Source organism: Rutidosis leptorrhynchoides, chromosome 10, assembly GCF_046630445.1.
Source record: "Rutidosis leptorrhynchoides isolate AG116_Rl617_1_P2 chromosome 10, CSIRO_AGI_Rlap_v1, whole genome shotgun sequence".
NCBI classification, from domain to species: domain Eukaryota; kingdom Viridiplantae; phylum Streptophyta; class Magnoliopsida; order Asterales; family Asteraceae; genus Rutidosis; species Rutidosis leptorrhynchoides.
The window spans coordinates 3,748,761-3,762,556 of NC_092342.1; the positions used below are offsets into that span (position 1 = coordinate 3,748,761).

General features: G+C 35.3%; 2 protein-coding genes across 2 annotated transcripts; both read right to left on the reverse strand.

Moving 5' to 3' along the window:
* Window positions 1-7,964: 7,964 nt before the first annotated feature.
* Window positions 7,965-9,555, reverse strand: LOC139873205 (protein NODULATION SIGNALING PATHWAY 2-like). Its single transcript, XM_071861136.1, has one exon. It carries the CDS (start codon window positions 9,472-9,474, stop codon window positions 8,050-8,052), a length of 1,425 nt encoding a protein of 474 aa, XP_071717237.1. The 5' UTR covers window positions 9,475-9,555; the 3' UTR covers window positions 7,965-8,049.
* A 735-nt stretch (window positions 9,556-10,290) lies between these two features.
* On the reverse strand, window positions 10,291-12,369 carry LOC139873665 (gamma-interferon-responsive lysosomal thiol protein-like). The gene is made up of 5 exons (XM_071861607.1): window positions 12,124-12,369; window positions 11,611-11,676; window positions 10,859-10,999; window positions 10,557-10,649; window positions 10,291-10,464 (listed from the first exon to the last, which is right to left on the reverse strand). The coding sequence occupies exons 1-5, from the start codon at window positions 12,367-12,369 to the stop codon at window positions 10,291-10,293; spliced, it is 720 nt and encodes a 239-aa protein (XP_071717708.1).
* Window positions 12,370-13,796: the final 1,427 nt, after the last annotated feature.

Below are 13,796 nucleotides of genomic sequence, written 5' to 3' on the forward strand. Positions count from 1 at the left end.
TCAAATAGTGTACTGTAGCAAATAGTGTACTGTAGCAAATAGTGTTTACTGTAGCAAAGTCGTTTTCAATGTAGCAAAGTCGTTTTCACTGTAGCTACTGTAGCAAAGTCGTTTTCATTGTAGCAAATAGTGTTTTACTGTAGCAAAGTCGTTTTTACTGTAGCAAATAGTGTTTATTGTAGCAAATAGTATTTTACTTGTACATCTTATAATATATATATATATATATATATATATATATATATATATATATATATATATATATATATATATATATATATATATATATATACCGGTTTACATAATATTAAATCATATAGAGAATTGGTTTAAATTAGTCGAAATTTTCCCGGTCATCACACTATCACTGGTTCTATAACATCACACTATCACTGGTTCTATAACATCAGATGCTTTAGGCATTTGAGATTACATATGCACATCAGACATACGTTCAGCCGAGAGATGCATGTTATACATCATTTGTGCAGCAATCTCCTCATCATCAGAGTCATCCTCTGGAAGATTGAACGAATCAAACAACTTATCATAATCAAACTGCCATGTGTACCCTTTACCGGACGGGATTGCTGCATGTCTTTGAACAATAATTTCGATACATTCTTCAACACACCGTGATTCCAAATAATAAACTCATTAGCACACATTCCCATAACCCAAGAACCTACCTGTAACAGCTTTCGGATTGAATTTCCCACCTGTATCTCTAACCATTATAGTGCAAAGAGACCCAAATGGTTCGAGATGTTTGATGTGAGGTTTTCTTTTCAATAGCAGCTCATAACATGTCTTGCCATGCTGTTTCACAACAAGCACTCTATTCATCGTATAGCACGCGTTCAAAACTGCCTCACTCCAAAAGGTAACTGGTAATTCTGAGTCAGCCAGCATTGTCCTAGCAGTCTCAATTAGAGTACGATTTTTTATTTCAGCCACACCATTCATCTGCGGAGTATAGGGTGAACTGAATTGTTGTTGAAATCCTCTTTCATTACAATACTCTTCCATTTTCTTATTTTTAAACTCTGTCCCATTATCTGTTCGGATCCTACGAACCCTCAATTTATACAACGTTTCAAGCCTCGTGATCAGCAACTTGATTTGTTCAAAAGTATCAGCTTTACTTTTCAGCATCACAACCCACGTAAACCGTGTGTATTCATTAGTAACCACTAAGCAATAGGAATGTCCAGTGATACTCTTCTTGTTAACTGGATCGAATAGGTCCATATGAAGCATCTCAAGGGGAGTATCAATGGAATGATGTTTCTTAGCCTTGTGTGGTTTCTTAGCTTGTTTCCCCTTCTTACACAGCACGCAACCATCAGGAGCCTGAAACCCTTTAACATTTACCCCTTCGACTAAACAATTGTGAACTAAATGGTTCATTTTCTTGAAACTCAAATGACCCATCCTTTTATGCCATAACATTGACTCTTGCTCAGAAGCTCTGGACACAAAAGCCTGATGCCCTGTAGCTGCGTTCACATAAGCCTTTGACATATCCAGAATGTACAAGTCTTGACATCTAGGTGCCGTCATAAGAATCATATCATCTGGAACTTTATAATCTTTTCTCATGATGTAACACTGCTGTTCGTCAAACAAAACTTTGTGCCTCTTGTCACACACTTGAGAGACTGACAGTAGGTTATTGGACATTTCCTTTACATAGCTCACTTTGTTAAAACTGATGAAGAATTTGAGATCATCCCTTGATCAGTTATAAACCCTCCTTGATCACCAGCAAAAGAAACAGGTCCACCCTTAATAGATTTAACATCATTCAACAGAGACATGTTTCCCGTCATGTGCCTGGACGCCCCACTATCAACAATCCAAGTGTTCTTGTTTGGAATATAAGCAACCTGCACAAGCAATAAGAAAAATGATTAGTTTGAGGGGGATACCCATGCCTTTTAGGCAATGGGTTTCCCATTAACATTAACAACCATTTCATTTTCCCTGAAAGTGGTGCCCGAACCACAAGTCCCACTAGAACCCTCTTTAGTCACCCACATTTGGCTTTTATGTAAGGATTTATTAAAATAAAAATTATCTTGCTTAACCCTTTTTCCCTTTTCGGTCTTGGGTGAATTCTCATAAATCACATGTTGCTTGACCCTTGAGAGTTAGGTCTAGACGACACCTGATTCTTAGGAGGAGAAGCTGATCGAAATTTTTGAAAACTTTTAGGGGGACTCAGCTCAATCCTCCTTCTGGGTTTAACTAATCGTTTAGAACAATGAATCGCCCTATGACCTCCCAACCCGCAATGCAAACATGTACGCACAGTTTCAACATTATCATCCCTAAAATAGGAATTGAAGATAGGTCTATGAGCAGGTGGAGATCAATTTCTAAGATATCTGGGTGGAGACCTCCTGTGTACTGGGGATGGCTCAGGAGTTCTATCAGGAGACCGTTTTGGTGGAGGAACATACTTAGACTGCGAATTACAAGCTGGTTTCAAGAAGTCCTCCTCCTTAAAATTAGGACCTTTAACAAATTTAATTGGTGATTGGTTCCTAATCTTTATTGGTCTCTGATTTGCCCAGTTTTTCAGAATTTTAACAGTATTAGGGTTAGGTTTTTCTACGTTTTCAGTCTTTTCTAATCCTACACTAGGAGTCTCAGATGTACCTATCTCGTTAACCTTATCTTGTTCGGTCGGTTGAATGGGAACATAGTCTTCACCGAACTGTTTCTTGGGAGGTAAGAAACTATAGTCATGCTCAAATGGAGGAGGACACTGTTTATTATCACCACTAGTTTCATTTCCTCATACATTCTGACAATATTCTAGTACGAAAGCAGATCTCTTGTAAATATAGGCCTTTTCTTTTTCAGTTTTAAAACTACTCTTAAAAGATTCTTTTTCTCTCTTAAGCTCATCTATTTCCTTAATCTGCCTCATTATGGTCTGAGTATTTAACAACATATTTGACTTCAAATCTGTCACCTGATCGTCTAATGTCTTAATTATGTCCCTAAACTCTTTTTCTCTATTCTTAAAGTACAGATTATCCTCATATTGCTTCTTAAGAACCTGATTAGCCTTTTTAAGGATATCTGTATCTTGTTTCAAAGCAACACAATTATTACAGTTTAAGCAAATATCAGACAATCTTCTAACTTGATCCTTTAGGGTTACACATCTATTGCATGTTTTAACCGACTCTCTAAGGTCACTAAGCTGCTTTTCAAGGTTAACACATTTAGTACAAACAAATTCAGTTTCAAGTGTTACCTTGTTTTTATTCGACGAGTCAGCCATAAATGCATAAAGGCGTGGAGCTTTCTCATTAGCTTGACCAGATTCTGATTCAGATTCTGACTCTGATTCCGAACTTGAGCTATCCGAACCAAATTCCGAAGAGCCCTTTTTCTCAATCTCAAACCTGTCAGATTGATTACCAGACTTCCCTGATTCATCGTCCGAGCTGAAAGACTCACAGTCGGTCCAAACATCACCGTCATTATGCTTTGCCCATTTAAACATTTCTTAAACTCTCTTATTCACATACCCTCTTCGCAAACAATTTGCCCAGTACCATGCTCTATCCAGTCGTTCTTCCATCCTACATCCTAGGCATTTGCATTGTTTATCTCTTCCAACACAACCCATCTTTTCTCTTTCAGCCTTTTCTCTTACTTCCTCTTCCTCAGTCATTGGAATCCTAACAACATTAGCATGACGATCGAAAGCATCAGTCACATCGATTGACCAATCATAGGACTCATCATCATAAGTAACTGCTAAAGCCTTTGATGACTCATCCATAATCGGAACATTTACAGTATTCTTCGATTCACGCTTCTGATTATGAAATGGGTTATGAAATCCTTGCTGCTTTGGTTTAGTGCAGTTTCGCTTGAAATGACCCAACTCTTGACAATTGTGACACCTTACTTTGTTCATGTCAAAGCCAAACTTGGTATTCTTACTCACACCCAAGTTTTTCTCCCCAGTCTTTTCAATGTATCTTTTTGCCCTGCGAATCACACTTCTCATTGCCCATAGAATATCCATTTTCTCCATTTCGTTCTCATCTATCTGGTCGTAGTCTTCCTGTTCCATATGACTGTTACCTATTCTCCCATGTAACAAGTCGTTGTACGAATTCACCACCATAGAAATTAACGCCATATCCTCCTCAACTCTTTTAATCGTACGCAAGCGAATATTCTCTGTTCTCAAAACCTCAGTACTCGCTCCCTTGTTCGAAGTTGTCTGATACAGAACACTTTGAGGTGCAGGAGTGACATAACTTGACGTTATCTTGTCAAAATTTGAAGTAAAAGCTGTTTGTGGCTGTGCGTGTTTCATTTCAGATGAACCAATTTATGGAGCCTTGTACTTCACAGGATTCTGAACAGTCTCTAACCTCTTCAATCTCTCTTGAAATTCTAGCTCCTTTGCCTGAAGCTTAGTAATAAATGCACTCAAGGAATTATCCATGATAGCAAAGGACTTCTCAATCTCAACAATCATGGGATCCCATTTAATCGGTAGACCCTCACGAAAACATTGTACAAGCTTCTTGGTAGGAAAAACAATGTCAACACGCTTGAGTTCAGTTAACAAGTGACGATATCTAGCAACAGCATCTTTTAAAGATTCATCGGGCTGAACAGCAAAATTCTTCCACTCTTTCTTTAGAACCTTGCCTTTTGTTTTTCTATATTCAGCTGTCCCTTCATTACCACTCTCTAGAGCATTCCATAAAGCATAGGTTGTTAAATGCGTTTCAAACTGATGGAATATCTCTTTAGACAATGCTTGAGTAAGATGGCTATATGCTTTACACTCAAGATTATAGTCCTCGCGCTCAGCTGCAGACAATTCCATGGGTGTCTTGGTTTCCCCATGATCCTTAGTCGGAAAAACATATTCAACCTTCAAGAAATTATATAACCTAGAGTCTATATCGTTTAACGAAATCAGGAACCTAGGCTTCCATTCTGCAAAATCATCCAAAGATTCCAGCCTAGTAACCCTATAAGAACTACCAATCTCATTTTCTGTCTTCAACAAGTGATGAAGACCTGACGACGAAGCACCGACAAGAGCTGATTGCATTTCAGAAGATTCAAACACGTCTGACATTGTAACCGTACGGTTTCACTATACGGTTGCAGTAGTTTGTACGGTTGCACGACACGGATGTAAGATTTGACACGGATGTAAATCACACGGTTGCAAAGTGTAACCGGACGGATGCAGAGAGTATCCGTACGGTTGTGAGGTTTTACGGTTGTGGTTTAAACGGGTGTATATTACACGGATTTAATGAGTATCCATGCAGTTGTGGTACCCGGATGTTGTAACCGTGCGGTTACAGTGTGTAACCGTCCGGTTGTATGCTTGGTCGAATCTGGGCAGAAAACTGCACAGAAACTAGGGTTTTGGGGTTTGGTCAATCTAGCACTCAATCTGGAACAAAACTAACAGTTGTATGACGTCCAAAACAAAGTTATTGACCAGAATAACACGTTTTCTTAACAAAAACACGAATTAACACTGAAAAATCATGATTCACATGGGTTTTTGACAAAAACACTAAAAACACAATTTCTCAACGAAGTTTGACAAAAACCAATCGTTCAATCAATCACACAAGCTCTGATACCACTTGTAGGATCGTGTAAACAGGATTAAACAGTCTTTAATTCAATAACGAGTGCAAAAAATCTCATTATTGGGTTTTATACTCAAAACTCAATGAAGACCTTTGATCATAATAATAAAATCAACTTAGATATGTTAAAGATCGACTATATTGAATGCTAGAGCACCAGGGTATTGGATTGTATGTGTAGGATAGGTTAAGATTCGTAACCCTAACAATGAACCCGAAATACCCATTAAATATACACAACACGTTGTAACCGTGCGGTTGCCTGTCTAACCGTACGGTTACATTACTGCAACCGTGCGGATACATACCAACAGAGAAAGTTAAACGATTAAGCATTTTAACTTGATCATAATGAACTCGGGGACTAAATATGCACCAACAAACTCCCCCTAGGACCCAGTTCATTATCTAAAATCATAAACTATACTTTTCCTGCAAAACAACTAAACACACAGTCAAACATATTCAATACTATGAAAATTAAAACATTAAAATCAAGTTATTACAACCAAATCGAACTTATTCCAAAAGAAAACATTCAAGTTCAAGTTCACAATTCATGAAATTAAAAACATCAGATAAACATTAAGCATGGATATCATAAGCATAACAAGTTAACCTAGTCATATATTACACAAATTTAAACATCTCAGTTCATCAAGTTCATAATTTACATACCATCTAGCCATAATCAAAAGACAAAGTCACCAATATCACACAAACAAAGTTTCATCAAGAGAACACCAAAAGACAACAACCAACACCAAATAAACACTTAAGCTGCATACAAGACCTCAGCTCCACCTCTTCCACATCTGTTGTATGCACCAACTCATCATCATCTTCAAAGAAATTGTTCAGCAAGAACCCATAAGGCAAACCACGATCCACAGACGCTGGCAGCCCTACCATTCTTTTTGCTACCACATAAGCAAAGTTGAAAGGAATTTGACTAATCAAACACATCAACATTAGAACTTCACTTCTGCTGTTGGTAAAGGGGTTAAACGCAGTAGTTCTCTTTTGATAGTATCATGTTTTCTGTCTAGTGCATTTAAAAACTAAAATAATTTGTGCTCTGCTCGAATCTTGTTGTATTTGATGATGTCTGAGACATTTTCCATGGGGTTTGGATCTCTTGTTTTATGTTCCCCCCAAATGCCCTACATTTGGATCCACAACTCTTTGAAATGCATATTGCCTTGTTTTATTTCGGTTGCCTTAACATATAAATCGTATGTCTGAAGCTTATCAACACCACCACTTAACTGGTGATTAAAGCCTCCTATAGCAGTTTTGTTGTTGAAAATGTGGTTAAATTTCTAGCTAGATTGGGTTCTATGTTTTGTATTAACCATGAGAATGCAAAGAGGTCCTCGTGTTCCCATTTTACATACTTCTCATCACTGGTATTGATTGGATTTGTGGTCAAATGATTTAGGAGGGCCTTGGATTTACCTCCAATGGCAACCTTCATCATTCGAGACCAAAATGCATAATTTGAACTGTTTAAGCTCAATCTAATCTTCAAAGTGTCAGAAATTTTGGGTTGTTGAACGTTCATAGTGTTCCTTAATAGGTTTACAAGATGGCTGGTTAAATCATTAATCTGGTTGGTGTTTGTAGACTGTGATGATGGTGGAGTCTGGCTACCGTCAATAGACATGGTGGCCACTCAATATGGTAAATGATTTAAGCAAGAAATGAGGGTAATGATCCTTAGATCTACACCATTAGCTCAATTCTGATGTTGTTTAAGAGATTTAACAAAGTTGTAATGATAATTGTATTGATCGGTTTTTGTTTTTAAACTTGAATTGATACATTTGACAATGGCCAAGTGTGAACACATTTGCTAACAACTAATTCTATAAAGAGTTTGGATCGAATAACACTTTGGAACCCCCTTTTACATTTGTGGAAAGGTGTTGTTTCTTGTGCAAATGTTTGAATCCGTTGAGTTGCATTCTTGTGACCCTCTATCTTGGGAAATGATGAGAAGACCTTTCTCGGATCCTAAAGTCAATTTAACAAAAAAGGTAATTTGACTTTTGTTGACTTTCTTTGATGTTTAATGTTGTATTCTAACAGTTTTCATTGGTATAATTTTCTTCAAGTACTATCTATATAACACAAACAAAAGTATTTTAGGTCAAAGTTGAAAAAGAAAGACTTTCAAGTCAAAATAGGATTATTGGTATTGCTATGCTTAGAAGCATTAACTTATATCTCACTTCAGCATAATTATATCCTACAAGAAATATGCTTAAATCACTATTATTTACTATACTAATCGATGAACATTAAGAAATAATTGATATTGAAAATTGATTTAGAAATCTAGTTTAATAAAGTATAACTAAAAACTAGTTTGTGTACCAATTAATTATTTAATTATGCTATATAACTCAAAAGTAAATGTTGAAACTCTAACTAGGGGAGTCTCATTCCATTCCAACACCATTTGATTCCCATTGTCACCTTCAATTCTGATTCTATATGGGCTTTCTCCTTCCTTCACCAATTCCTTGGCTTCATTCAAACTTTCTAGGATTATTGGCCATCCGTTTAACCCGAGAACCTTTTCGAAAACCATGTTTTCTCTACCGTATTTCCACTTTTGGAACCATGACTCTGACGATACTAAAGGCGCAACAAAAAGGGTTTCCATAGTGATCCTTGCTTCATTGAGATAACTAGGAAAGCCCCATTCCATTGATTCATATAATGCTTTGTAATGTGTCAAATACTTGTTAAAAAATGCTGAAAAATCTGAAGACTTTTTCAATTTTTCATCAAAATCTTCTCCATCTCCAAGAGTTATAATCCCTTTGTTTTTTACTAAAACCTCTTGTGCTAGTTTTAAAAAGTCCATAACTTCTAATCTGGTTCTTGTACTTCCCATATGTGGAAGTTCAATCATACAATTAAAGACCACAAATTCGCCTCCATCTAATATTTTGGCGATTTGTGCCGTCTCTATTTCTTGCACCTTCAAATTTAGACCAAAACTTCTTGCAAAGTTACAAAGTTGCCTTTTTGTTTGTTCAAATTGTGAGTCTTGATATTGATGATGTTTGATACTTGTGATGATCAATGATTTGTTCATTCGTGCTACATCTTCTATAACCGGAGGCCATTGACTTCCTATGCACAAGTTAAAGTCAACTATGTGAATTGATTCAGCGTGGAATGGAACCGCTTCAATGATGGTGGAATTCGCTGCAAAATGAGCAAATCGCCCATATGGAAAGATCTCATAAAACGCTCTGAATGCATTCTTGAAGTTTTTGTTTGATTCATGTATAAGGTACTGTTGTTCTTGATTTTCACCACATTTGAACAAGTTAAAGGCTAACCGTTCGATGGCTGGACCATTTGGGCTAGCTTTTTCTACTATACATTTTTTAATCACTTCAGCTAGCTTTTGTTGTCCTAACCCTGTGGACTCAGCATGAGCCATGAGTAGGTTCTGATATCCTGTTTGGGACTCGACATCCATGACATCATCTTTATTTACCATAGATGATTGTGTTTCATATGGGACATGTGTGCATGAATCATTTGAGTTCATAGACATGTTTGGGCTCCATATGTAGCTATCGGTTGGAATCTCTTCCATCCGTTGATCATCGTCACATAACCATCTGCGCACATCATCGAAATCGTCCGTGATGATAGTAGGATTAGCAAAATCATGGTATTTTCGTCTTGTACACAAGTCAACGTTTAGATCACTTTGATCTAAAATTGAGTGAAAAGAAGAGTAGATTGGCCAACAAGGTTCAACGATAGGTCCTGTTTGCATCATGCTTTTGTATTTTGATGAATGAATTGAATTGAAATGAAGATATTATAAGAAAGAAAGATGGATATAAACAGAGCCCTCTATTTCTTGTGTGATGATGATCATATGATGTTTCTTTATATATTTGAAAATGTCTACAGAAAAGTTAAAAAATGTGGCTTAAACAATTAGGTATTTAATTTAATGCAATTATCTTCTTTATGAAGTCATTTGATCTTCATCTCTAATATTATTTTGTTAGAGTCTTTATCAAGAATCTTGTTGCTCTATATATCTATTTCAGCGGTAAGTTTCGTTCCATTTTACCTCTTTTTTCTTGGGTATTAACTTGATATTTAGAATGTTAATTCGTCTGTATCTTCTATGTGGGACCAACAAATATTACGTGTTCAATTCGATTTGAATCATAGTTTGGCCTCTTAGAAGAAATATTAAGATTTTTTATTTTGTGAAGTGTGAACAGTCTTGCTTCCTGCAAACTCTTTTTAGTTTTTTATTATAATCATACTGTGTACTAATGTATTAACATATGAATATGATTGTGAATGGTGTGTTTTATTAGGCTCATCTATGATTTATCTCTATCTATTTTAGATATAAATTGAACTTGTTTTTCTTTGATTTAAAATCATAAATTATATATACCAGATGAATTATGATATGTAGGTACCATAACTATATGTACTTAATAAGAAATACAGTGATAGAAGATATTACTTAATAAAATTGTTTTGATAACTAAAGATGATTATTACAATTACATATTAAAAAGAAAGAGAGAAGTTATGTTATACTAACTTATACTATATAAGTTGTGTATCAGTTGTAACTGAATGGAACCGAGTGTTTGATTTCACCACGATAGCAAACTTGAGAGGTGGAGTTTGGCTCTTTATTAACTGAATTGGCCTCAAGTACATGTTGTTCACAAACTTTCGGTTTGTTCTGTCCCGTGTAGGCTTTGCAGATGTATGCAACAAAGTTTTGGTAATCCTGTAGCAAATTTTATTATACGTGTAAGTACAACTTTTAGTTTGTGAAAGTAATAGCGAAAGATGATAATGAAAGAGAAAGAGAGCATGTACCTCTTGAAGTGGGGTATTGTTGACAAGAACCCATGGCACAAATCTATGAGGAGGATTCAGATGGTTTGTCTCATCAGCAAATTTCATTTCAAGCTGCATTATACCATAACATGAATATTACTTGGTACCTACTATCAAAAATACAACTAAGAACAAGTTCTACATATTAATCGATTAATTTTGAAATTAATTTTATGTTCCTACCATGTTAGCTTATGAAATGTTAGATAAAGTATGCAAAGTCACATGTCAAAAGTTAAAAAGTTATAAAGATATGAAGGATGGAAACAGAAGTAACTTACATCAAAGCCCTTTCTAGTTTGGTAGCAATCGATGATGGGTTTGGGGTATATATTGAGTGAACTCATACAAGATCTCCATTCGCCGTGCCTTCCTTCCAAATTTAAGTTTTCCATACATTGAATCAACTTATACCTTAGTGCCTGTTAAGATCATGTATCAACCATACATTTGCTTAAAAGCATGTATGTAGCAACTGATGTACACTGTATTAAAAAAAACTACTCGCAAAAGGTTGAATGGTTTAAGAGTTTTGTATTGAAAGTTACTATAATGTATACTCAAGTCATTATATTAAAACAGAGGGCTGATGTCACAAAACAGTGATTAGGACTCAAATTTCATTATCAACTTAAATCCTCCTAGTTATTTAAAGTTGTTCTATAGATCAATTTATTCTAAGAATAGAATGGTTCCCCCCCCCCCCTACCGAAAGTCGGTTATGTGAATCTGCTTCTGCATATGTGACATACATGTATCTGATTTATGATTTTGATTCATAGTTTTGATCTGAATTCTAGACATGCTAAATGACCTAACCTTTTTCTTGAACAATATGTAAACTTCTATAATAATTGCCATAAAGGATCGATAAATTACATGAAACATTTAACAATTTACCGAATTACCGAACATCTAAACTCATATGTACATTTCAATAGATGAAACTTTCATGATCTGTAAGTTCAAACGATGAGAGACGAAAAAAATGACATGTTGTCATTCTAAAAAAACTATTAAACTAAAACTATACCTGTTGAGACAACACATCTATTGCGCAAGCTTCTACTATGTCAATTGAACATTCGTCCGGGCCATGCTGCAAATAACATAGTTGTGGGCTTTCATTTACATGTTTACACACACATACATATAATGTAAGTATTTTGTTTTTGAGTAAGTGATATGCTATAACTTTAACCAATTGTCATACACAATTTGGTTATAACTGTATACCATATAAAAGCATTAGAATCACATACAAAAATATGTTGTCATCTCATAGAGTTGAAGCGATCAGTTTCCCATAATACCAAAGGGCCCTTGGCCTAGCGGTATGAGAGGAACCCTCCAACCAAGAGGTTGTGGGTTCAAGCCTCACTTGAAGAAGTGAGATTTAATATTCGTGGTTTCGTGTGTAGATTGTAGGTTTGCCTTAAAAAAAATCAGTTTCCCATAATAGTAAGTTAGTAACCCAAAGGACTTTTTATTTACAATGATAAGAATATAAGTAGAAGGTACATGATGCATTGAAAGTTGTACATACCTGGCAAATCAAAGCATTGTTAGGAGCTAATTGAGTATTACCCCAAGGGACCAGGTTAAGGTCTACAATGGAGATTAGATTTTCATGAAACAATGCTTTCCCAAGTTGATTCACAATAAAATCTGAACAATATGGACATAAAGATTCATAGTACAATGACACCTTTACTTTGTCTTCAACACAACATGATTTTGCCATTGTCAACAAGAACAACAACAATACTAGCATCTTATGATAAGTAGCCATAGCTTTGTTTTAGTGTTTATGAGATTTGTATACAAGAGATTCATATTAAATATATGTTGCCTTTTTATACAAGTGGTTGCTATCACTTTCTTTACAGATTTAGCTTTCTTGGGACAAACATCTTTTTGGGTGTTGAAATAATTGTTTATGGTGTATATCAGCTTTTTTTAAACATAATGTGTAAGTGTTATTGTACAACTATGTAAGATGCGGTAACTTTTGTGGGTAAATGACTTTGGATCTGGTAAAAATGATGGGTAGTTTTTTGTGAGTACAAGGTAATTTGCTGTATCAATGCTAAAAGTACCGGTCTTTTAGCTTGTTTGTACAAGTAAAGAGCCCTTTTTAGTGTTGAATTGGTAAAAACAAAGGAGTATACAATACACCTATTATTAATTTATTAATTAAAAAAATAAAGAATAATATATAAAATCATCAACTTAATGACATGTGGGAAAAGTATCCAGCATGGACTACCATCATCACAAGTGATGTGCTGAAAGCAGTCATAAACATTGTACCATATGAATTGTATACCGGTCCTTGATAATAATCAGAATTGGGTGTATAAATATTGTTTGTTTATATTTTTGTAAAAGGATTCATTGATAATCTCTAAAACATAAAACATAAAACATACGGAGTAAAACAATAACAATAAAGAAGAATAAAGGTTTGGTAGTTGAGTAGTTACTCACATTTATTCCCCAAGTTGCAAAGGTTGGTATATTATTGTCAAAAACTTAAAACCACACTCATATTATAATACTTACATACACAAGAATAGTGAAAAAAATTAGCACTTGGAAAACAAAAGGGGATACTTCATAAATGACTACCAAATAAACTAAAAAGCGTGAACCGGCTTTTAGTCAAACTAACTTGCAAAAACATATAAAATATAAAAAAACAATAGTTGTAAACTACCATTGTACTTGAAAGAATGAACAATCGATCATTTCTATTCATTTGGTGGCAATGCCTTTATACAACCATTTAACCCTATAATTAAGGAAACTATGTCTCACTTTTCAGACAGTGATATACAACTGTCATTTAATAATCCTATACAAATATAGTTAATGTTAAACACATCATTATGCTTTAAGCTTTACAATATAATATATATCGTGATATACCACTGTCATCTAATACACCCCCTCAGTCGAAACGGGAGGCGGCCGAATGTTGAGACTGGTTCGGAAGTCATTGAAAAGAACCCGTGGTAAGCCTTTTGTGAAAATTTCTGCGATTTGAAAACGGGTCGGGACATGAAGCACACGAATCTGTCCACGTGCTACTTTTTCACGAACAAAATGGATGTCCATTTCAATATGTTTTGTGCGTTGATGTTGTACAGGATTTCCAGACAGGTAAATGGCACTTACATTGTCACAAAAAACAAGGGTGGCTTTCGGTATTGGACA

Coding starts and splice junctions, on each gene's coding strand:
- LOC139873205 (XM_071861136.1), bottom strand. CDS start 9,474: ATGATGCAAACAGGACCTATCGTTGAACCTTGTTGGCCAATCTACTCT.
- LOC139873665 (XM_071861607.1), bottom strand. CDS start 12,369: ATGGCTACTTATCATAAGATGCTAGTATTGTTGTTGTTCTTGTTGACA. Junction 11,677..12,123: donor ACAATGCTTTGATTTGCCAG/GTATGTACAACT, acceptor TGTTATTTGCAG/CATGGCCCGGACGAATGTTC. Junction 10,465..10,556: donor ACAATACCCCACTTCAAGAG/GTACATGCTCTC, acceptor AATTTGCTACAG/GATTACCAAAACTTTGTTGC.